Raw genomic sequence first — 24,281 nt, 5'->3', positions numbered from 1 at the left:
AAACCTTGTGCTCATATTTGGGCTCCTTACTGCAAGGGCACTTAGGTGCTGGAACATGTCCAGAGCAGGGCAATGGAGCTGGTGAAGGGTCTGGAGCACAAGTCCAGTGAGGGGCAGCTGAGGGAGCTGGAGGTGTGTCGCCAGGCGCAGCTTCACCGGAGACCTTTCTGTTTTCTACAACTGCCTGAAGGGAGGGGGCAGCCAGCTGGGGAGGCCTCTTTGCACAGGCACCAGATGACAGGACAAGAGGGCAGAGCCTCAGGCTGTACATCAGGAGTAATTTCTTCACAGAAAAGGTGACTAGACGTGGCAACCGCCTCCCCAGGGAGCTGGTATGGTCACTGTGACAAGAGTTTTAAGCCAAGACCGTACGCAACACTTCGCACCACAGTCTACCTGACCCATTGCTATTCGGCCAGGTGGTATGCCTCCCGCGCCCCCCCACAGCCGGGCCGCCTCCGCCGCCGCCTCGCCTCGCCTCGCCCCGCCCCGCCCCTTCCCGTCTCGCCCTGCCCCGCCCCGTCTCGCCCCGCCCCGTCCCGTCTCGCCCCGCCCCGTCTCGCCCCGCCCCGCCCCGTCTCGCCCCGCCCCGCCCCGTCTCGCCCCGCCCCGCCCTGCCCCGTCTCGCCCCGCCCCGCCCCGTCTCACCCCGCCCCGTCCCGTCTCGCCCCGCCCCGTCTCGCCGGGCGGAGGGCGGGCCCGCGCTGCCGGAAGTCTCGCGCGAATCGGGCGCGCCGAGGGACCAGCGCCGCTTCCGTCGCGCCACAATGGCGAGCCCTGGGCGGCGGGCGGGCCGGCGGTAGCGGGCGGTGAGTGCCCTTCTCTTGGCGGCCGGCGGCAGGGCTAGGCCTTTCTCGGCGGCGGGCGGTGTCCACCGGCGCGCCGTTCCCCTCGCCCGCTCCTTTGCCTCCCTCTCTAGATCTCTCGCTCCCTGCCCGGCCCTGCCGCGCCCCTCTGCTCGCGGGCTGTGTCCGGCTGAGGCGGCAGGTTCGGGTTATGCTGCGCCACAGTTCCTCCAGCGGGATCGGAGGTCGACAGGAGAGGGCCGGGGCCCTTCCTTAGCCTGTGGGGGGAAGGCGAGGAGGAGCGAGCCGGGAGCTGTGGTCCACGTAGCGTGTTTTCTGCGCCGGTTTCGGACACCTGCGCCCGGGTCCCGCTGGCAGCTCTGCCGGCGCTGCCTGATGTGCCGGACCTCTGGCCACCATGTCCTGCCCATCTGCGATGTCCCTGACCCCCAGGGCAGCCCCTTGCCCGCCCCAGGCTCGCACCTCCAGCCGTAGTTGGGAGCCGGAGGCGAATGTAAACTTTGACTTTTCTGCTTCCTTCCAGAGCAGGGAGGTGTCGTCATCCAGCCTGCCGGCAGGGTGTGGGCGTTGCTTCTTGGGATAGCTCTAATACAGGCTGGGTTTAGGTCACTGAAATTCGGGTTTGACAGCGTTTCTTGCTTAAAATAGTAAGCAAGTGCACTTTGTGCATTTGAAACCTTTCTTTCTGCTCTTAGCTGGAGCAGCTGCATTTCTAGAGATGGGCATAACTAGGTAAGAATTCTGGTCTTTAAGACAGGAATCTTATTTGTTTTGTTGCTTGTGTGGGACTGAAAAACTGTCTTCATCTTAAGAGGGGCATAAACACTAAAGCCTAAGGCCTATAAAATGCAGACATTGAGATGCTTAAGAGTGCCTTTGTGGCCTACAGAACTTAAAAAGAAGAAAAAAACCAGGTATCCTACTCCCATAGTAATGGCAACAGAAGGGCATTTTGTGATGTTTAGGTGCTTGAAAGCACTCTTTACATCTCTTTACAGCTTTATCTGCATCCTTAGGCACCTACATGTATTTTGAGTGTCATCACGCAGCACCTACAGGATGGCCAGGGTCTCAGGCCCAGCCAGCACGGGTTTAGGAGGGGTAGGTCATGTTTGACCAACCTCGTCTCCATTTATGACCAGGTGACCTGCCTGGTGGATGCAGGAAGGGCTGTGGATGTTGTGTACCTGGAATTCAGCAAGGCCTTTGACACTGTGTCCCCCAGCACACTCCTGGATAAGCTGGCAGCCTGGGGCTTGGACAGGAGCTCTCTTTGCTGGGTTAGGAACTGGCTGGATGGCTGGGCCCAGAGAGAGATGGTGAGCAGTGCTGCATCCAGCTGGGGACAGTCACCAGTGGTGTTCCTCAGGGGTCTGTGCTGGGGCCAGCTCTGTTCAATATTTTTATTGATGACATGGATGAGGGTATTGAATCTTTCATTAGTAAATTTGCCGACAACACTAAGCTGGGAGTGTGTGCTGACCTGTTGGAAGGTAGGAGGGCTCTGCAGAGAGATCTGGAATGATTGGGTCGATGGGCAGAGTCTATCAAGATGAAGTTTAATGAGTCCAAGTGTCAAGTCCTGGACTTTGGCCACAATAACCCCCTGCAATGCTCTAGGCCAGGGATGGTGTGGCTGGACAGTGCCCAGGAGGAAAGGGACCTGGGGGTTCTGGTCAGCAGCTGAACATGAGCCAGCAGAGTGCCCAGCTGGCCAAGAGGGCCAGTGGCATCCTGGCCTGTATCAGGAATGGTGTGGCAGCAGGAGCAGGGAGGTCATTCTTCCCCTGTACTCAGCACTGGTGAGGCCACACCTCGAGTGCTGTGTCCAGTTCTGGGTAGTTTAGGAAGGACGTTGAGATGCTTGAGCATGTCCAGAGAAGGGCAACAAAGCTGGTGAAGGGCTTGGAAAACAAGCCATATGAGGAATGACTGAGGGAGCTGGGGTTGTTTAGCCTGGAGAAAAGGAAACTCAGAGGTGACCTTATCACTCTCTACAACTTCCTGAAGGGTAGTTGTAGTCAGCTGGGGGTTGGTCTCTCTCTCGAGGCAGCAACTGACAGAAGTAGAGGACACAGTCTTAAGCTGTGCCAAGGGAAATATAGGTTGGATATTAGGAAGAAGTTTTTCACAGAAAGAGTGATTAAATATTGGAATAGTCTGCCCGGGGAGGTGGTGGAGTCACCGTCCCTGGATGTGTTTGAAAGGAAACTGGATGTGGCCCTTGATACCATGACCGAGTTGAGGTGTTAGGGCTGGATTGGACTCGATGATCTTGAAGGTCTCTTCCAACCTACACATTCTGTGATTCTGTGAAAGAGAAAATCTTTTTTGTTTGGTTGTATGTTTCTGTATTTAAATCATAAAACATTCAGTGTTGATGAGACAACTGCCACTTAAAATGTTTCAACACAGTCTCTTCCTGTAGTTCCCCTTTCACAATCCACATGGCTTATTGGCAACATTGGAGATAGAGCTCTATGGAAGTGTTTTGCAGAAAGAGCATGAAGGTAACCAAGAAAAGGGGGATGGGTATGCAAGCAATTCAGTGGTCCAGATGTTTCAGGCAATGCTAAAATAATATGAAACAGGAGTGTTTAATACTGAGTAATGTGGACCTCACACTGGTGGTCTGATTAAAATGTGCAGAGTGCATGTTGTTTCTAAGTCATTATATCATACTTGCCTGATAGATTGCAGCTTAGCTTCTGCATGTCAGTGTCTTCCGATCGATGATCCTGAATTTCATTCTTAACAGGGTGAACATGTCTGCTGTGGGCAAAGTATTCTGATATGTAGAATGGCCTTGTGGCCATCCTTGTTTTTACCTCCTTGAACCATTCTTTCAAAGCTTTCCTATACTGAGCTGAGACTGATGTAGACTCTTGAAATTTTCTAATCTGTCCTAAAGGCATCTAGAAGACCTCAGTGCCTGGAAAAAGCCATAGGACATCTCTGCATTTTATGAACCACCCATAGGTGTTAAGACATAGTAAGACAAGAGACCTGGCTGAGTTTTGGACTGCCTTTTCTTGCCTTGGTTCAAGCCAGGACTTTGATTGTTGAGACTTCCATAGCAATTAATACCCAGTGTTCATTCCTTGATTGATTTTAAAATACAGCTTTTAACTTTTTGATTTCTAGGTGGGAATCACTAAATTGAACAGCAATAACCATGGGAGATGCTGCAAAACCTTGCTCTACCAAACAAAATAAGGAACAGGAAATTTTGCATCAAGAAGAATTAAAAGAAAGTTCATTACAGAAAGACTTCCAAGTCATGGATGAATACGGAACTGGCTACAGCAATAAAATAGATACCAGCCTGCAAAAGAAAAAGGGAACTCCTGGTCATTATGGAAGCAGTCCCAGGCGAGGGCCACGAAATGCTTTGAGTAGCCCAAATTCACTTAAAAACACAACTTACAGTCAAGGATCAAAGTTAAATGATATCCAAAGAGACCAAATAAAGAAGTGGATATCTGATGAGCACCACAGCACTTCTGACAATTGGAGAGAGTACCGTTCTGCTGCCTGGATTCCTGGGCACAGCAGGACAAGAAAGGACTCTCTTCACGAGGTGGAAGGTGCTGGAAACAGAAACATAAGACAACAACTTCAGGAAGATTTAATGAGCAAGGATGTGCCAGACATGCATAAAGGAAGTTCTGGTAATCATGTTTCTTTGTTTTTACATAGTAAAGTAGATTCCTACAGGTGTTAATGAAAAGTAAAATTTCGAGATTCACTATTAAAGCAAAATAGTGGTTTTGTTCTCTCATGTATTACAAACTATTGTCTGCACTATACTTGTAGCACTTCAGACAAATTGTTACAGCAAATAATACAGAACTTGTTTTATAAAACTTTGTAGCTTAGGCTGTGGGTGGTAGGAGTAAGTAGATTGCATCATCTGTGTAGTGTCCCTGTTTGTTGTTTTCCTTGTACAATTTGATGGAATCTGTCAAGGCTGGTAAGAGATCTTTCAATCTGATAACAGGGTAAGATTTTTGGAGCTACCAATGAGGTCTTTAACGATGTGTCTTAATGAAGATTGAAAGCAACATCATGTCAGTATTGTGAGAATTTAGTACAGCAATAACAGAAGTCTGGTTCTTCATACATATTTAAGTTCCCTGTGAGCAGTTGGTACTAATAATCTGAGTACAAATCCAAAGTATTGAAATGTCAGGAAGGACAGCCTAAGGGAGGGTGAAGTGATCAATGCTGCAATATTTTTATTGAATGCAAGAAAAATGGAAAAAGGAAGCTTCAAAGAATATAGAGAATATAACTTGTGTATGGTGCTGCTAACATGGAATGCCAATTGACAAGAAATCTGCCTTATTTTATTTAAGAGTGGGAGCCAAAACCAGTAGTGATCAGACCCTCTGGTGAGAAGAAGAGCTGTTGCTGGTTGACCAGGAAGTCCGGGAATTAAATGTCCTTTCCCTTGATACTAGCTGTCACTAAAAAGATAAACTGCGAACAGGTGCCCAGTGTCTCTCATTGTTAGAAGTAAGCTGCACACAACTCAACCTCACATGAGGAGAGAGAAGTGTTTTCACAAGTTTTTTCTTCAGTTTAGTGGATGTAATGAACTTTTTTTTGTGAAACTTCAGGATCTCACTGAAATAGATTTTTGGAACCACTGGCAATCATACTTCAGAACTGAAGGGAAGTGACCTGATTACAGGAAAGAGCAAGTGTCTCGTAAAAGAGAGATGAAAATAATTGGTGTGCTGCTTAAATCTTGAATCAGTTTTGGAACAAATAATACACTGTAAATATTTGAAAGGTAACAAAGATAAGAATTAGTAAGTAGGTTTTCGTTACGGAAAAGGTATGCTGACCTTAATTTATTTATTTAAAATAGCCATCAGTCTCCTATAGACATGGGAAAGGCAGTTGGTAGATACTGCCTTTACTTGTACTGTACTAATTTAAATACTCTTATGTGACAATTCTCTAAGTAAACTAGTGGAAAATGGTGTGGATTAAATTTATGTGAGAGGCTTGCAGAGCTAATTGGGTAACTATTCTCAGAAACTACTAAAGATTTTGTCAGTTAAAGAAAGTAGTGAGTGAACATCTAGTGAGTGAGGATTCTATTCCATTCAATGTTTGTTATACTACTCTAGTGATGAATGAAGACAGCAGACCTATTAACTGTGTGCTCCGAAAACTGAATATGATGTGGAGCTGGTAGGAATGGAATGCAGAAAAGCAGGAAGGTCAATTAAAATAACTGCACAATTACAGAATGACCTACATATAGGATGAAATACAAAGGATGTGTAAATGCCATTGTTTAAGTAGGAATGCCAACTGTGCAAATAAAGGAGGAAAAGTTACTATAAAGTAACTTTTTCAGGGAAGGAGCTGAAATGATAGGGAATCAGATGATAATGAGTAGTCGTTATTATGGGGTTGTGGAGCATGAAAAAAGACTCACAGTCTGAAGTACCCCTTTTTCTGGGTCTTCTGTAAATTCAGTTGCAGTACTCTACCCAGTTTTGGGACCTCACTTCTATGTATAAAATGGAAGCTGTGCAAAGAAAACCAATAAGGTTGTCAAGACATGTAGGAAACAGAAGCTGTTCAAACTGTTAACAATGCCCAATCTTTTCGCAAAATGGAAAAGGGTGGGGAGGCATAACAATCTTCCTCTGTCTAGGAAGGCAGTAAAAATCTGATGTAGTAAACGGTATTATTTCTTTCCAGTAGATTGGTCATAAAGCAATGGGCATAAAATTGAGCAAGAAAGGTTCAGATGAGGAATAAAGGACAAGTTTTTAAAGATAAAGCTAAGAAAGTTCTGTGGATGTGTCTGGGCAGCTCATGGAAAAGGTGCTTAAAGGCCTTTAGCAGGTTAGCTGAGCATAACAGGCATGGCATAGCTCACCTCTTGAGGTCCCTTCAGAAGCTCCATGTCAAGTAGCAAAATTACTAGAAGTGTTTCTTGCATTTGCTTGAAATATTTTGTGCAGTTGTCCTTTTCATCACCTTCATGTCTTCTTTATTGTAGCTCATAAGAAGTTTTACCAAGTCTCTGAGACACTATTCTTTAGTACTTTATTAAATTGTTAGCCTATAATTAGATTGTTCCTACAGTACCTACCAAGTATTTATTTACTTTGTAAATTTTTTTAAGTTACTTGTTGGCTACAGAAATAATTGATAAGTAGGTAGTTGTCACAGGCTTTTCTGTGAAAACATTATTACACCTCCAGGTTCTGTCTACACCTATTAGTTAAAAATGTAGTCATACAGATGTGTCACATCTTAGTAATTTGAGCAGAAGTGTCGGTGCAAAAATAGAGGATATAGGGAAGGTTCAGAAACTCAGACTTCTGTTTCTGCTCCCTGGAGATTCCTTTGCAGTACTGCTCATACAACTTATTGGGCCTAAATTCTCTTTATTGCACCTTAAACTTGTGCTGCTGCTTAAAGAGAGAAATTATATTATCATTTTTGTCCTGGTACTGTTTACACCACTAATACAGGCATGCTGCTTAGCGAACTGAATCAAATAACTGGTCACAGATACACAACTCTGTTGTTTCCCTTTTACCTATTAGAGACAAAAATTGTGGTCACAGGAAAGAAATTTTGTAAATGTATTTGGAAGAGCAGTTTATCTGGGGTTTTTTTTGTCCTTTTTTAATTATTACAAATTAAACCCTCATGCTATGATAAAAATTTGGGAGTCTAAGGAAGTTGCATAAATTTTCTTAGAAGGAAACTTTAGAAATTCCAGGTATCGGGACATCCTGTATAGCTGTATAAATGAAAGGCAAGGTGTGAAAATCTGACGTGTATATTTATTCCTGAGATGATTTTTACAGGTATTGGCTTTGGGCCAATAGCAGCTTCTGCTTCAAAATGATGATAAAATTTGCTTAAAGGCAGAAATGGTCTTTACATTAATTTGTTCCAGGGCTTTTGCTGTAAACACAACAAGCTTTTAAAACATTATTATTATGACAGTTTTACAGCTTTATTAAGCAATATGCACATACTTAGCAAGTCCATTCTTTAATCTCTGTAAGCCAGCAGTGGTGCTTACTTTTTTTTCACTTGTTTATTTAATATTGCGAAGGTATAACTGAATTGATTTAGCTGAAAAGCAAGTGACATTATTACCAGTAATAGTCTCCTGTTAATAAATTGTCATGTGTGAGCTAAATCACAACAATGCCATATCAGTGTGCTGCTAGGTCTTATAAATCATTCACATTGGCCGATGGTTTTTGATTCTGTCATACTTGTAGTCTAGTTTACTTAGTCTACCAAAGCCTAACCATGCATCCTGACATCTTTGGATATATTCTGTCTTTTCAGCATAATCGCATACAGGTATATCTATTGCATTTAGTTCTATTTTTTTTGCCAGTTTTAACAAAGATATCTAAATAAGGTTATTTTATTCAGGGAGACAAATTAATTGATTTATTTGTAGTTTGGGACAAAGACATTATAGGCTGTGATACCAATATACACTTCTGATTATCAGATTTGCACAGAACAAATTGTGAAACCATACCAGGTAGGTGAATTGTGCCTTTGTTGACTCTCATATAAGTAGAATGTTAATTAAGGAAAAGGGTTTTTTTTAAATGCTGCATGGCAATCTGCAGTTATTTGACGTATTTGCTCTCATAACTCTTTACAAGAAATGAAGAAGCTTAGAAAACCAAGAAGATCAAGAAGAACTAGAAAAGATGAGTATGATCATGAAGAAGTGGAAGGCCCAGTCATAGATGAATCTGTGCTGTCAACAAAAGAGCTTCTGGGGCTGCAGCAAGCTGAAGAACGATTGAAGCGAGACTACATTTATAGACTGAAGAAGGTGCCGCTGTCTTTACTTGTATAGATAAACCGCTCCGATTTTTTGTGCATATAAATACATTGTAGAGGGTGCATTTTGAGCAATATCTTTGGTTGTAGCTAGAAAGTTTAGTTATAGAATTTAAGTAATGATATTGCTGTTAATTAATTGTAAAAACAAGAGGGTTTATCTTTTGGGGTTTTTTGCTACAACATTAATGACAGCTCAAGCTCAAAAAATGACTTTACCTTTAATTCAGGGAATGACATCAGATCTTAGTTAAAATGCTGGAGTAGTTGTTTGTTCAATTAATATATTCTTCCATGGGTGTTTTCTCCTGTAAAAGATAAGGTGTTGGGTGTGATTGACATGTTACCATTCTTCTGACATTATATTTGATGTGCAAACTTTACTATGGCAGATAGGGAGTGAAGGAAGCTAAAGTGAGTGGGTGTAGATTTCAGAGTTAGTCCATTGAATTCAGCAAGGATGTTAAATGAAGTGAAAGTAACACCTTTATATATTTTAGGGTTTTTTTACTATCTTTATTTTAGCAACCTCGAAGCTACCCATCAGCAAAATACACCTGCAGATTGTGTGATGTTTTGATTGAGTCGGTGGCTTTTGCACATAAGCATATTAAAGAAAAAAGACACAAGAAAAGCTTAACGGTGAGTTAAGGACAAGACAAAGTATAAACTGTAGTTTAGTGAAACCTTCCTAACCCCACTAACGATGACGAAACTGCAATGCTTTTAAAACCATTCCACATTTAGTTTTTACCATGTTTAAATCTTTCTAAAAACTGTTTCATAGTGATACTGATGAAAACTCTAAGCTTGGGACCTGGACTTTGCAAGGAGGAGTAGGAATTAGCAAATACAATTGGCATGGGAGAATTAGAAATTGTAATCCGTATGTCAAAATGAATATTCCAGTTCAGATATACTTTAAAAATTAAGCACCTATGGAATATTACAGACTTGTTTATATGTAGAGGAAATAGGTTTGTTTTGTGCACAAGCATCAAAATAACATCCAGCACAACATAAATTTTGTCTTTTTTGAAAAATATCTTCTACTTTCTCTGCTTGAAGTGGACAAAAATATGTCTTTAGCTCCTATCTTTTCACACTTCATAGGTGATGAAAGAATTGGTGATTTTTTAAAATGTGCCAAATAAATTTATGTATATCGCTGAACTTCACTGAAGCCTCCTGGAGTATGACATTCTTTATAGCTTCCAATTATCTACATTACCTGGAAAATTTGCGGTGGTGGTATTACTCGGGATGAGTTGTTTGCATTCATTTTAGCATGTTAAGCAGCTCAAGAAACTGATTAAAACATTAATCTTGTTATCTTGAAAGGAAAAGCAAGAAGAAGAACTGCTGGCTGCTCTTCCTCCTCCAATGCCTTCCCAGATACAAGCTATTGGTGTTGCTATTGAAAATGTTGTGCGGGAGTTTGGCTTAAATAATGAAGATCTAGAAGAAAGGCTTAACATTAAAACAATGATGGAAAACTTGCTGCGTCAAAAATTGCCAGGTATTATTTGCAATTCAAGTGTTAGATATGCCAACTTACTAAAAACAAAATAACAACAAAAACCGAACAAACAAAAAGAAGAAATTAAAAAAAAAATCCCAAACAGCTTGTGAAACGAGAACTGAATTTAAAAAGCTTAGTTCTCTAAATTCTTAAACAGCATGTTTAGCTCCTAGTCTGCTGAACAACTTGATGCACTAATATAAACCTGTTTCAGAATTAAATTACAATGATGTTCATGACCCAGATAGGCCTGTAGTAAAAAGTGAAGATGAAAAGGATGTGGGAAGGGTTTGACCTTCATGATAAGCCTTAACCAACAACAACAGCATGGAAGGCAGGATTTAGTAACAGTTCTGGGCTGTTGAAGACTCTTTTTCTGTGCTTATCAAAAGCAGGTATAGGTTTAAGATCTATTGACAATGCTCTAAGTAGCTACAGACTTAGAGTTAGGCATAATGTAAATGAAGTATAATTCTTTTTGTTGCAGAGTGTTCATTAAGATTGTATGGCTCCTCCTATAGCAGATTTGGTTTCAAAACTTCAGACATAAACATAGATATCCAGTTTCCTGCCAATGTAAGTAAGGCCATTTTATTAAGTGTGTGTTAGTGCGTTTGAATGTTTGCATCTTCATGTAGAGTATATTTTAAATATATTTTATAGTGTGGTAGTAAAACATTTTCTAAAAACTCATTGGGTAAAACAGAGCTGGTCTGGTCTTAAAATAACATTCCTTTCTTCACAGAACTGTAGTCATCAGTGAGTGTAATACACCTTTGTGTTTTATTGAAACTTTTTCTGAAAACACTTAAAACATCTGTACTCTAGCAGTCCTATGAGACTGATGATTATTTATAGTCTCTAACAGATGAAATAAATGACACTTTTGTGATCTTGTTTCAGTACTGATCCTAGTTTTGTATTGATATATTCACATATGCACATTTTGACTACTAGGTTATATTTGAGCTATGAAACCATATTGTGTTATTTGTATGTGGAGTAATTTAAAGCCTTTATTTGTCATGTTAATTGTTTTTATTCATCTTTGTGCTTGAACATTGAAAAGAATTAAGTACTTGATTCCATACTTAAACTTACTCCTGTTGTAATTGATTTGGCAGTCCCATTGTTAGAATTCAACACTTCCTTTAGGAAACAAAGAATGGTCTAAGTTCATAAAGTGCATATAGTTTTAAAAAGCTGTAATTCCAGTCTTTAACATGATCTAAGTCCACAATGTCAGAATGCAGTCATATTTAAGCACACTGAAACAGTAATTCTGTTGGCAGAGGTTTTCTTACCTTAACCAAGTCTTTGATACAGATAAAAATAATTTTAGTAGCAGTTACTCCAGGATTATTTTTTTTCCTTCAAAGCAAGAAGACCTCCTGTTCCTTTTGATACAACTTAATAATAGTGAAGTACGCAGAGAGGCGGTTTTAAATTTGAGTTGTAGAAAATCACCTTCTTGACAGGTGGCTGATACAAAAACAGTTTTATTCCTTTTATTGACAGATGACTCAACCAGATGTTCTCTTACTTGTGCAAGAAAGTCTTCAGAACAGTGGTAAGAAAAAATCGCTGCTTTCTCAATTTTGTTAAACTATTACTGCTTAGTATTGTTGAATTTCACTTCTGCTGAACAGGTACACCACATGCTATTCCTTTTTTAGAAAGATGCGAGACTGAATAATACTGCAGAAATGAATACGTTAACAGAAATACTTTTGGTTTGGCATTCAGTGTTATTATGGCCGAAGTTCTCCTATGTTTGATGATGTGAGAAGTTCCTTGTGGGGGAGGTTTTCTTCTGCATTATAAGTGAAGATACCATTACATGTGAGGTAGACTCTGCTGCCCTCCTTGGCCTGCTCTATTAGCCATTAGCCACAGAGAGCAGCCCAAGTTCTTTAACATGTAACAGAAACCCAGTAATGTACTTTAAAATTGTGGTCTCTTCCTGTAATCACCTGCACGTGTCTGTCAGTGTAGGTGATGGATGTGTACAGTTGGCTGCATACAGACACATGGGGTTTTCTTCAGATAATGAATATAACTCTGAGCATTAAAACAGGGAAGTAAAGTTTAAGATCCTTTAAAAAATGCACTTAATCAAACCAATTCAAGCATATGCAGACAAGAAAAAAACCAAATATATTGGGTGGAGGGCATGAAAATTCTTTTTAAATGCAGATTGCAAAAAGTAGCTTCACTGCTTTCTTGCCTTGCTTTATGCCCACAGTTTGGGAACCAGACCATATGGTTCAAAACATGTATATTTACTGACCTAGATTTTCTCAGTGGCACCGCCCCCCTATCGTTTTATGTGCATTTTATTGTCGGGACCATTACGATCTTCGAGAATGGGGTTATTTTTAAAGTTAGATTAGAGGAAGAAGACCTAGCTCTTGTAAGAGGTTAGGATCATTATTGCATCACAAAAGCAAGTAATATTTGCATTAACATGTTGTTCCAAGTCTTCTTGGGAGTGGGAAGATACAGAGATAGAGCATTAGGGTACTCTAGTGGCAAAAGCAAGACAATTTTCAGTGAAATTAGGTATCCAGTTGGCTAAGTAACATCACAAAAATCTTGTAATTTTAGAACTTTTCAGTTAAGTGTCTAAAATTGTTTGATAGTTTCCTCCCCACCTGGCCCAATGAAACTGTAAGGTTTCAAAAAATAAGTCCAGTTTGGGTCAATCAGCACTACTGAGAGAAAGGAAGGACTAGGGTGGCTGACAGCTAAATCATATTTGGAAAATTATATAAAGAATAAGAAGAAAAAAGATACAAAATGCATAGCAAAAGGACATTACATCATGTAGGCAAGCCTGTTCTACATTTACATAAAAGACTGTCAGATAACCAGGGGAAAAAATTATTTAGTATTATTATCTAGTATTATATTTAGTATTATATATATTTAGTATTATTTATATTATATTTATTTATTTATTTTTATTTTTAAAAATTATTTTTATTATTTATTATTTATTTATTTAGTATTATTTATATTGTATTTATATATTTAGTATTTTATATATTTAGTATTATTTAGTATTATATATTATTATTTAGTAATTTCTTCAGTATAGTAGTGATGTAAGACACTGGGGTTTTTTATTTTTCATGCTAATATTGTTCCATAGGTATCGTAGATCTTTTTGCATGCGTGAATTACTGAAGCTAGCTCTTAACCAAAATATAGCACCTTAATTGTACTTACTGTGTATATATGAATTTTGAAAAGTTCTGGTTTTTTCTTGCTATATTCCTAACAGTGCTTAGTGAATATAGACCATATTCTTCCCATCACATGTGAAACACTTAAATCCCATGTACTTTTATTATTCTCAATATGAGTCATTGTATTAGTAGCTGAAATTCTGCCTGTACTCTTAGTTGCATCCAGTTCAAGATATTTTATGTCAACACCGTGCTTAATGTGGCTTCTTCTTTTCCTTTTTCCCACTTAGACTCTTTTACGGAAGTTGATGCAGATTTCCATGCTAGAATACCAGTGGTGATGTGCAGAGAAAAGCAAAGGTCTCGGTTGTCACTTTGTGTGTTCTAATAGTATATAGCTGTGTAAATTATATAACCACCTGATAAATGACGTTTCTGTACTAAATTATTACAGTTCCATGGATCTTGAAACACAAACTAACACTCATGGGCAAGTCATTCCTAGCCTAGAATAAGAGGGTAAGGGTTGTTCTGTCCTCAGCTGTGTATTTCCCAACCCCTTCAACCATTATGGCTTCCAGCATGTACCCTTACCCTTCCATTTGGGATTATTGCTTAAGCAGAAACTTTCCTTTCTTATAGGCAGTGTACATACCATATTAAATTACAGATTTCTGTAAGGATAAGAACAGTTTGCGTAGCTTTGCTAGTATTTTGAGAACAAGTGAAAAATATTTTATTTTGCCCATTTGATGAATATCAATTAAGATTCATGAAACATTCTATAAACAACTACTGATAAAAATATTACTAGTTGTTTGCTGCTACCTTGATTTTTTGGTGTTTAAAAATATTTTATGTTGTGTGAAAACAGCATAGAAAATGTTTGATGGTGGGTGTGATGTGGGAGGACATTTTTGTTTCATGAAAGAAATTAATAATTAATTTACTTACTAATTTACTTTTTAATTCATTAAATTAATATTGGAAAAATACTTAAATTTGAATTGTATCTTAAAACACTTGGACAGAAAATTATAATGCATATATTCTCAACCTAACCATAAATCAAATTAGTATTGCATGCTGCTTTTCATGCAGAGATGCTGTCTTTGAGGGGCTGTCAAGTCTTTCCTTACAGCCTTCTGCTACACTGTTCTGTGAGGTGTTATCTGACCTATGGGTGTTCTTAGAAAACCTTCAAGATCTTTTGTTTCTTTTTTTGATTTTAGTGGCCTTATTTGTAAAGTGAGTGCAGGGAATGAGAATGCTTGTCTGACAACAAACCATTTGACTACACTTGGAAAGCTGGAACCTACTGTCGTACCTTTAGTGATTGCCTTCAGGTACTGGGCAAAGGTGAGAGTCATTTGTATTCCCTTATCTGTGAATAAATATTGAATGCACTTTGATATTATGACTATAGCTATGGTTTAGAAAATGGTTGTTGAAACAGTCCTTTGAAGAAGAGTTGAAGTAAGGACATAAGTTTTTATAAATTGTAAATTTTATAAATTACATAATTGTTATTTGTGTGTGATAATATTCCACTAAATTTCAAAAGTGAAATTTTAAGCTTCATTCCATGGCATGCACACTGTAAGTATCTTGCTCTGTTACCAAACTAGTCAGAGGAGTGTGTATGAAATGAAATTGCTAGTTTCTCAAACTTTTAATCCATCATGAAAAAAAAAACCTGTTTGTTTCTATTGTAGATGAAAACAATCTTGCAAATTAACATAACTTGTGAAGTTTGTGTGTCTGCAATTAAAATATTAATTGAAAAATTGAAAAACTTTTGACTTGTACTGTATCTATGCAAAAGGAGCTATCATTTTTTGCAAATGTGATGTATGCTGTTTGATTTGCCAGTCTGTGTCCCGTGGCTCTTACATTTAAAACGTTATAGTAGTATGGTAGTTACTGCAGTAAATAGGCAGGCCTCGAGAACAAGTTGCATCTGGTAAGAGCTCAAAGATACCTGAGTTTCTGTGGTATTCAATGTGACTGACTTCTGAACAGTAATTAAAAGAACATTTTTCATAGTATCACTTGAAGCTTTAACGACTGCACAATTTGTTTTTACAGTTATGCTGTGTTGATCGTCCTGAAGAGGGAGGCTTGTCACCTTATGTGTTCGGTTTACTGGTTATTTTCTTTCTACAACAGAGAAAAGAGCCTCTTCTGCCTGTCTATTTGGGATCATGGGTATGTATATTAATACAATGAATAATAAAAATGAAAGGACCAGTTGCTTGTCATGGTGTATAATCTGTCCACTTTATGCTGCTCTGAGCAAGCCATAAGTGAGCCATTTCTGCAGGAATTAAGAATGTGAATTCATGTGTGAATTCATCAACATCCAATGACTATGCTTTAGTAATGCTAGCTGCGAGGTTGCATTTCACAATCCTAGTCATTGAAGTAAGTCCTCTGTTGCCCCTTCTGTGAATAAGGAGAGCTGGGCATTGACTAGTGCATTTTGCAGCAATTTACTTCCTCTTTTTTTTTTTTTCAGCCTTTCCTCCAGACTGTTGAGAACTCAATCTACATAGCTACATCCCAAAACAATGTCTTGGAATTTGCCATCTAATTGTCCAAAATGTACATGGTTGGAGAACACACTGGTGTGATAATGTCTGAAGGGATCACATTAGGAGTTTAGAACATTCTTTGGTTTAGAAACTGAAATGCATCTTGATGTCAGGAGTTGTATTATGGATCAAATTCTCCAGGATACCATTTATGTATTATAGTTATGGCACCCGTTTTTGTATTTGTTCTGTCCTCAGCTGTGTATTTCTCAACCCCTTCAACCATTATGGCTTCCAGTATGTACCCTTACCCTTCCATTTGGGATTGCAGTCTCTTGTTATGTTTAGCACACATCTTCCAGTTCCTGTAACTGATTACACAAACCTTGCAGTTAACAATTTTTCTCTACTATGTTCCTGACTCATTCAAAAGCATATGTACTTTCTGAATTGGATGAGAAAAAAGTCCTGTTGTATATGGCCATATAATTAAAAGATACATATTTATCCTTTTGTAGTGTGCAGAAAAAAGGTTGCATGACAGAGAATTAAAGAATTTTGTGGGCAGTCAGTTCCAGTGTTCGGTCACCCATACAGTGTACCCACACAAATTCTTCCTCATATTCAGGTGGAACTTCCTGCATAAGTTTCTGCCCATTGCCTTTTGGCACCACCTAGATCCATCCTTTGACATTCCCCCTTCAGATATTCAGACCTTGATGAGATCCTATCTCAGTTGCCTCTTCTCAAGGTTGAACAAGCCCAGCTCCCTCAGCCTTTCCTCATAAGTGACATGCTCCAGTCCTTTTAGTGTCTTTGTAGCCCTTTGGACCCACTTCAGGGGCTTCATCTCTCTTGTCCTGAGGAGCCCAGAAATGGACACAGGATCCTAGATGTGCCTCACCAGAGCTGATTGGAAGGACAGGATCACCCCCCTTGCCCTGCTTGCAATGCTTTCCTAATGTACCCTAGGACAGTATTCTTGGCCACCAGGACATGCTGCTGGCTCATGGACACCTTGTTGTCCACCAGGACCCCCAGGTCCTTCTCCACAGAGCTGCTTTCCAGCAGATCAGCCCCCAGCCTGTGCTGGTGCCCGAGGTTATTCCTCTGCAGTGGAATGCAGGGCCCTGCTTTTGCCTTTGTTGTATTTCAGGCAGTTCTTCTCTGCCCATCTCTCCATCCCTTCAAGGTTGCACTCTGGGGTATTGGCCGCTGCTCCCAGCCTTGTGTTATCAGTGACCTGCTGAGGAGGCTTCTGTCTCTTTATCTCAGCCACTGCTGAGCAAATTAAACAGCATTGGGTCCAGTATTGACCCTTGGGGGACGCTACTTGTGATGGGCCCATGTTAAGACCCTGTGCCACTGATTATGACCCTCTGAGATCTGTCATTCATCCAGTTTTCAGTCCACCTCATTGTCCATATTTCCTGAGTGCGTTCACCAGCACACCCTTACAAGAGCACTGACCTCTTTAGAGTTTTTTAGAGAAATATGGGGAGAAGAGAGAAAAAGGTTGGGGTATATTCTAGACCTGGAACACTGTTACTAAATTTTGTTCCACTATGATGTGGGAATGAAATTTAAAGTTCATGTGATGTTTAGCTTTGTTTCTTTTTTTCATTTCCTTTAGATTGGAGGATTCTCATTAAACAAACTAACTAATTTTCATCTGAGAGAAGTCCAGAACGATGCTGTGGTTTGGGAGCATAACCCCACTGATGATTCTGATGTGCCACAAGAAACTTCCCCTATAAGGGGCAAGGTCTGAACTTCTGTTTCTGTAGTAGTCTAGCAGACATTGCTGTTCTCAAAACAGAACAATCTTTTAATTCGATTTTGTGTTTATGTTTCAAAACTGTGAGCTGAACTAAGACATTGCACTCACTACTGCTTGCTTTAGGGTCTGTTATGCTTAGCTTTGGTGCTAAGGAGCTGGCAGGAAAATAGATACGATCTCAGATACTTTGATAAGACCTTGAATTTTAGTCTGCTGGGGATATATAGTTTGTGGAGCTGAAGCAGTTTTATCTTTAAATTAGGTTAAGCATATGAAAAATATTTCATCTTCGCTTTGAACTGTTCTCAGATATTATTTCCCAGATATTATTATAACAACTTTGTAAGGAACAGTATCACTATGTGATTGCATTTTGTGAGAGTTAACAATTCAACCTAGACCTGGCTGAAAAGTAGACTGTGTAATCCATTCTATCCTGTGAGATATGCTTTTTCTTTGAAATTTATAAATTACAGCATAAACACTTAAAGCAGCAATTGTTAATAATCATTGATGCTACTCTTTACTGTTGCTGCCTTCTTTCATTTTGGATTTTTATACTTTATCTTCCAACTTTTTAATTGCAGTTTTCATTGCAATTGCAGGAGTTAAGAACCAATGATAAATTCTGCCGTACTAGATTACAGATTAAATAAAGAAAGTGTAGCAGTTAAACACTTGTGCACTAAATATTATCTAAGTTTTTCTTCTGTAATTGACAGGTTCCCTTAGTATTTGATTTAGGTCACCAGTGTTCAGCACCCATTGGTCAGCTCTGGCTTGAACTGCTCCGTTTCTATGCTTTGGAGTTCAATATGGCTGATTTGGTTATTAGCATACGACTCAAGGAACCAGTGTCTCGTGAATTAAAGGACTGGCCTAAAAAGCGCATTGCTGTGGAAGGTATATAAATATCTCTCAACAAACTTCAAAGAACTGTAACTTCAATTTTTACAGGGTGCTGACTTGGCTGTTGATATTGTGTGTTACAACTTAGAAATTTTTAATAACTGGACTGGTTATAGTAGCATATTTTTTCCAAAGAAAATCAACTTAATATTTCTATTGGGTATTATTTTAAACATTGTCAGAAATAATTAAGTGATCTTAAAAATTGTCTTCAGCCCAGTTTGTAGATCTTGTGTCCTTACACAGTGTTTAAGAGTTACTAGCAATTCAGACTCTGTAAAAATGTGCTTGTATTCTTTGGTTAAGAACTTAACTCTTTCACTGCTGGCTCACTTCTTCTCTTTACTAGACCCGTATTCAGTCAAAAGGAATGTGGCAAGAACTCTGAGCAGCCAACTAGTTTATGAGTATATTCTTCACTGTCTGAGAGCAACTTATAAGTATTTCGCCTTGCCTCACAAAAAAAGTGCAAAATGGAACAAAATACCCTCTTCAAATGAGAGTGAGGTGAAATCCCAAATCTTGGACCATGGAAATGATGCTATAAAATGTGAAGATTCTGACTTGCAAAACTTGGCTGATAGAACAAACACAGTCATAGTAGAAAACTGCATAACAGAGAATATATGTATGCCCAAGGAATATAAAATTAGTCCTTCAAAACTATGTGATGGCTCAGAAAGTTTCACAGAAGAAGAATTGGCTGATGATATAAGTCATCTGGGAATTATGCATGAAGGCTCAGACTGTATAATTGAGGAAATTATTTCTGGAGATAATGAGGATTTTAAACCTAGCTGTGAAGAGACAGAGAGTGAAAGTGAAGATGAAGAAGAGGAGGAAGAGGAAGAACATGAACAACAAAAAAGACAGTGGAATAATATTTTGGCTGCCAAGCAGGCAATTGATGAAGACAGTGACGGTGGAGAACTCCCTGTTTTGGTGAATGAACACGATGGAGAGACTTGTAATACTTCAGACTTAGAAGGTTTTCAACACACTGCACTTACAGAGAGTGATGAATTTGGCTTGGAGTGCAGTGGTATAATAGATGACACTTATGAGGATAGTAGCACAGAAGTTTCTGATGAGCTGGATGAATCCCCACAAAAATTCCTAAGTTCAGCACAGAGTCAGATATCCCAAATGATTAACTCAGATGAGGAAGAGGAAGCACCAAGTCTTCTAAATCAGAGAGAATGCAGTGTTACCATTAGAGCTGGAGGTGAACTAGGTAACACATATACTGGATCTGGAGATGATAATGCACTGTCAGAGGAAGATGATGACTTTTCCATCCCCAGTAAATACAAAAACAAACATTTCAAAGAAAATGTAGATGGACCTCTGAGCATCAGTTTGAGTCAAGAGTATCTTACTGAGAAGGGAAGCTATTCTGAAGAGACCACAGCAGTAGAACAGTGCTTAGAATCTGAACTTTTTTATCAATTCAGTAAACAAGCATTTACAAAAGGCAAGGTAAGCAAGCTGTATCAGAACATAAACATATCGCTTATGTTCTTTTAGAAGTTAAAATGAAAGTGTTGCTAAAATTCATTAAAGTACTATAGTTTTTTAAACCAATCTTGCTTATTGTTCATACAGTCTCCGACAGTAGTATGTAGCTTGTGCAAACGGGAAGGTCATTTAAAGAATGATTGTCCAGAAGACTTCAAGAAAATTGAGCTTGACCCACTGCCACCACTGCCACCCAAGTTTTCAGATACTCTAGATCAAGTTTGTGTCCAGTGTTACCGTAAGTTTTTTCCTTTGAATATTGTTGTGCTATAGAAAAAAAAAGTAATACCACAGACTAATGGTGTTATAAGGTGACAATTTATTTGCTGCATTTCCTCCAACTCTTAGATACAGTTCGACACTTTGGCTTAATGGTAATAGCTCTAATAGATCTGCTGAGTAGGTTTTAGCTAGAGAACAAGAAAGTGTTTAGATTTGTCTTCCAGCTGGTTGGTTGATTACTCATACAGAAAAATATGTTTTCTGAGAGTCTAATTTTGGGTGGAGTTTTTGACTGATGCTTTTATGTGTGTCTGATTTGAATTATGTTAACTGTTCCTCAACTTGTAGTTTTCATTAAAAACTTCAGTATTCTAGAAAAGGTAGTGTCAAAATATCTTTTTGTAACATTTCTCCACTTTTGTTCTTTTCAGAGTGACCCAACTTCCCTCCTTTCTCTCTCGCCATTTCTGACCAGACAAAATGCATTATTTGTCTAATTAATGTTTTTCTTTGAACAGGTATTTCTCTTCTACTTCATCCTTGCTTTTTTTCCTTCACGTGTGAATTTTCTTTCTTTTTCCCTTCCCCTGTCCCACTGTAAACCCCTTTCTATTTTCACTTGAATCTTTGCTCTTTTTGAAGTACAGTTGCCTAAATTGATGTCTTCTTTTATTTTTTTAAAGATGATTTTGCTCCAAACATAGTAGAAGATCAGGCTCGGGAACATATAAGACAAAGCTTGGAAATCTTCATTAGACAGGATTTCCCAGGTAATTAGGCCATTCTAACTTCAGATTTATACTTTTGATTGTTCATACTTGAGTGAAAACATCATTTTAGTATAATAAACACTTTGGTTTTGAATATTTAATCCATATTGTTGCTCAGCATTGCAATACTTCATTACATTAATTTTTGTTCTAAGTCTTTTAAGGTTTTTTTAGATTTAGGATTTTTTATTTATTCATATGTAGCATACATTAGTACAAAGGAACAATGGCAAGTTAAGGAAGAAACAATCAAACCAGAGGTGGTATAATTTTATATTTTTTATTTTAATTTTATTTTAATCAGACTTACTTTTGTAACTGCTCTTACAAACAGTTTTTTGTAGTACTTCCTACTGAAACTTACTGGGCTTCGAATACTTTAAAATATAGGCACAACATCTGGCCTATTTACAAAAGGCATTTGATTTTTTTTTTTTTCCCTTTGTTTGTTTCTGTAGCTCTTACCTGTAACACCTGGACTTCAGTTCATGGTCTTTTAAAATTAGAAAAAAGATGGTTTTGTGTGGAGGCAGGTATACCCCTTACCCTAAAAATCTCTGTACAAAGCCTTTTTCAGTCACATATCAGCTTGAACCTACATGCTGATTACTTAGTTACTGGAAAACCTAACTTGTTTCTGGATTCATCAGACTGCTTTTTTGAGTCAATAATAGAGATTCTTTTCTCCTAAGCAAAGCTGATCACAAAGTTTTCATGTACCTCAGAAATACAATAGTGTTTTCATGCTTGTATTGGAAGACATGCAGTGGTTTGCAGCTACATACAATTTGAGATACTGTGTTATATATAATTTGATATTTTCTTTTGATATATGTCTGTAATACAACATGTGCCTTACAGGAACCAAGCTGGATTTGTTTGGCTCCTCAAAAAATGGCTTTGGCTTCAAACAAAGTGATCTTGATATCTGTATGACAATAGATGGTCTGGAAACTGCTGAGGTAGGTTGAGAAGATTTTGGTTTTATGGTTAAATAAATACAAAATTTTCTTCTATTGTGTATCTAGTGTAACAAACTCATTATTTTATAAAAGATTTAATACTAGAAGAAAATACGAAGGTACCACAAAGGCAGATTATTTTGGAGGTGTTTGCTGTTGCTCTGGACCTGAGTCTAAGAACGAAGTAGCCAGTTTTCTCCTGAATTCGGCATTTCTAGCTTTATTTGTGCAGATAAATAACATTCTTTATTTCATAAACTGCTGGGAATGGGAAACAATGCAAGAGCATATCAGTCTCCTTTCATGCCTAATATCAGTGTTTAAAATGTTTCCATTATTATATTATCAACTGTTGATTTTACATATGCTATTTTGAAACAATTTCTTGTATTCACATAATTCTGTATAACATGAAACATTTGATTCTACAGCTTTAAGCTTAATGGCACACAATAAAAGATTTGCCTAAAATGCTTGCAGCAGATAAATGTTTTAGCCTTTTTTTCTTAATGTCTTAGGGACTTGATTGCATCAGAATCATTGAAGATTTAGCAAAAGTTCTCAAGAAACAGTCAGGTAACTTTCTGGAAAACTAAAATAAGTGATTCTGGTTTTGTTATTTAATTTGCTGTAGTGACAGTGTTCTGGAGCACTGTAGGTGAAAATCATTAAGATACAGCTAACATAAAAGAGCTTATGTTAGTAAGAGTGAGGTTCAATATTGTGAACATTTATTTTTGTTTGTAAATGTAGATACTTGAGGTTATAATGTTATTGGACCACATCTGATCTGGACAGATAGTATGTTTATAACTTAAATGTGTAAGAACAATGATTTAAGACTTGAGGCTTCAGTTTAATAATTATGTACTTGTATATTCAGTGCATAGGAAGTTGATAGTATTCTGATACAAGTCTGCAATGGGAATCCTGTTTTTTCTACAAGTAATCATTAATTTTATGGTGCTTGTTTTTGTGTATCTCCAATGAGTTGTAATGAATTATCATTTATTTCTCTCTTAAGCTTTTTTCTCTAAAAAGAAATTTTATTTAGACTGCTCTTTATTTTTTGAGGTAGCTAACATACATTTATATAAATTATATTAGGAGATTGATCATGTTTAACAATTTTCTAAAATTAGTGTTAAAATGTAACTGAAACAAAAATTTGGTGTCAGCTAAGATTTTATTTTGTAGTCTTTTGGCTACAGTTGGAAGTTACTAGATACTGTGTAGAACTGTATTGTAGCTATTCAGTAATATGACATTTCATCCTAGGTTTAAGAAATGTCTTGCCTATAACGACTGCTAAAGTCCCAATTGTCAAATTTTTCCATGTCAGAAGTGGTCTTGAAGTAGACATCAGTTTATATAATACTCTGGTAAGGTTATCTCCTTTTTTATTTTAAGTTGTGTAACAAAAAACTGAGAATCTGTTTCTTGAGACTGAAGTGATTGTTTGGATGAGCTTCAGTAATCAGCTGTTTCCAATTACCTGTTGCAGTTTTATATTTCAAAGAAACCTTTTTGGTTTTGTTTGTTTAACTATGAGTGGAGTCAGCTGCACAGTTGTGACTTTAGAGTTGTCACTTTCCTAAGAAAATCTATTAGTTCTTCAGTAATAGTAAGAAACAGTGGTTTAAGTATTGTAAGTTTTTCTTAAATGAGAGACAAAATAAAGTAACTTCAGCTTTTACAGACTCCACTTAGCATCATGGCTCTTGCCTAGCCTTGAGACCTGAAATAGTGACTTTGAGCCCAGCCTGCCTGAACTGTAATGTATTAGAATGTGGAAAAAAAAAAACAAAACCCCAAACACAAAACCCATCCATGTGTTCTTGGCCAAACATTTTAAAAACAGATTTAGTTTATTTCAATGTCTCTAAATTTCAAAGCCCTTTTCTTAAAACAGCAAAGGAAAGTTAAGTCTTAGTGACAATTTTTAAGCTTTCTGAAGGTTTTTTATGAGCTCAAGGGGAGTCTTGAGGAAGACACCTCAACCACTAAGTGGGAAAATTTTCTCCTTGAAGTTATGCATCCATATGTGTCTGTTGGTAGCTCTTACACATCCAGACTGAAATCTCTGGGTTCAAGTAGTTATCCTCTACCAAATACTTCGAAACTGCAGAACCAGATTAATGCTTCTTATTTTGAAGTATTGTTCTGTGAATGCTGCTTTTACTACTTCCACACAGTTTAAGGAAGTT

At 38.4% G+C, this 24,281-nt stretch overlaps 1 protein-coding gene across 2 annotated transcripts in view; it reads left to right on the top strand.

Moving 5' to 3' along the window:
• Window positions 1-735: 735 nt before the first annotated feature.
• TUT7 (terminal uridylyl transferase 7) overlaps window positions 736-24,281 on the top strand; it is a 33,905-nt gene continuing 10,359 nt past the window's right edge. For both annotated transcript variants that reach the window (XR_014592505.1, XM_083883753.1), the window contains exons 1-18: window positions 736-809; window positions 3,951-4,477; window positions 8,483-8,658; window positions 9,192-9,308; window positions 10,008-10,185; window positions 10,676-10,764; window positions 11,707-11,758; window positions 13,670-13,739; window positions 14,612-14,738; window positions 15,468-15,587; window positions 17,547-17,678; window positions 18,416-18,596; window positions 18,952-20,081; window positions 20,208-20,358; window positions 21,026-21,112; window positions 21,974-22,074; window positions 22,593-22,650; window positions 23,353-23,456. Coding sequence is in view for 1 of the 2 variants with exons in the window: in XM_083883753.1 (XP_083739879.1) it covers window positions 3,982-4,477; window positions 8,483-8,658; window positions 9,192-9,308; window positions 10,008-10,185; window positions 10,676-10,764; window positions 11,707-11,758; window positions 13,670-13,739; window positions 14,612-14,738; window positions 15,468-15,587; window positions 17,547-17,678; window positions 18,416-18,596; window positions 18,952-20,081; window positions 20,208-20,358; window positions 21,026-21,112; window positions 21,974-22,074; window positions 22,593-22,650; window positions 23,353-23,456 (3,369 nt within the window). In the remaining variant the exon portion in view is untranslated. The remainder of the gene's footprint in view (window positions 810-3,950; window positions 4,478-8,482; window positions 8,659-9,191; window positions 9,309-10,007; window positions 10,186-10,675; window positions 10,765-11,706; window positions 11,759-13,669; window positions 13,740-14,611; window positions 14,739-15,467; window positions 15,588-17,546; window positions 17,679-18,415; window positions 18,597-18,951; window positions 20,082-20,207; window positions 20,359-21,025; window positions 21,113-21,973; window positions 22,075-22,592; window positions 22,651-23,352; window positions 23,457-24,281) is intronic.

This window comes from Zosterops lateralis (assembly GCF_965231275.1).
Source record: "Zosterops lateralis genome assembly, chromosome: Z".
NCBI lineage: Eukaryota > Metazoa > Chordata > Aves > Passeriformes > Zosteropidae > Zosterops > Zosterops lateralis.
The sequence above is the reverse complement of the archived record's forward strand: the minus strand, read 5'-3'. Positions and strand labels throughout refer to the sequence as shown.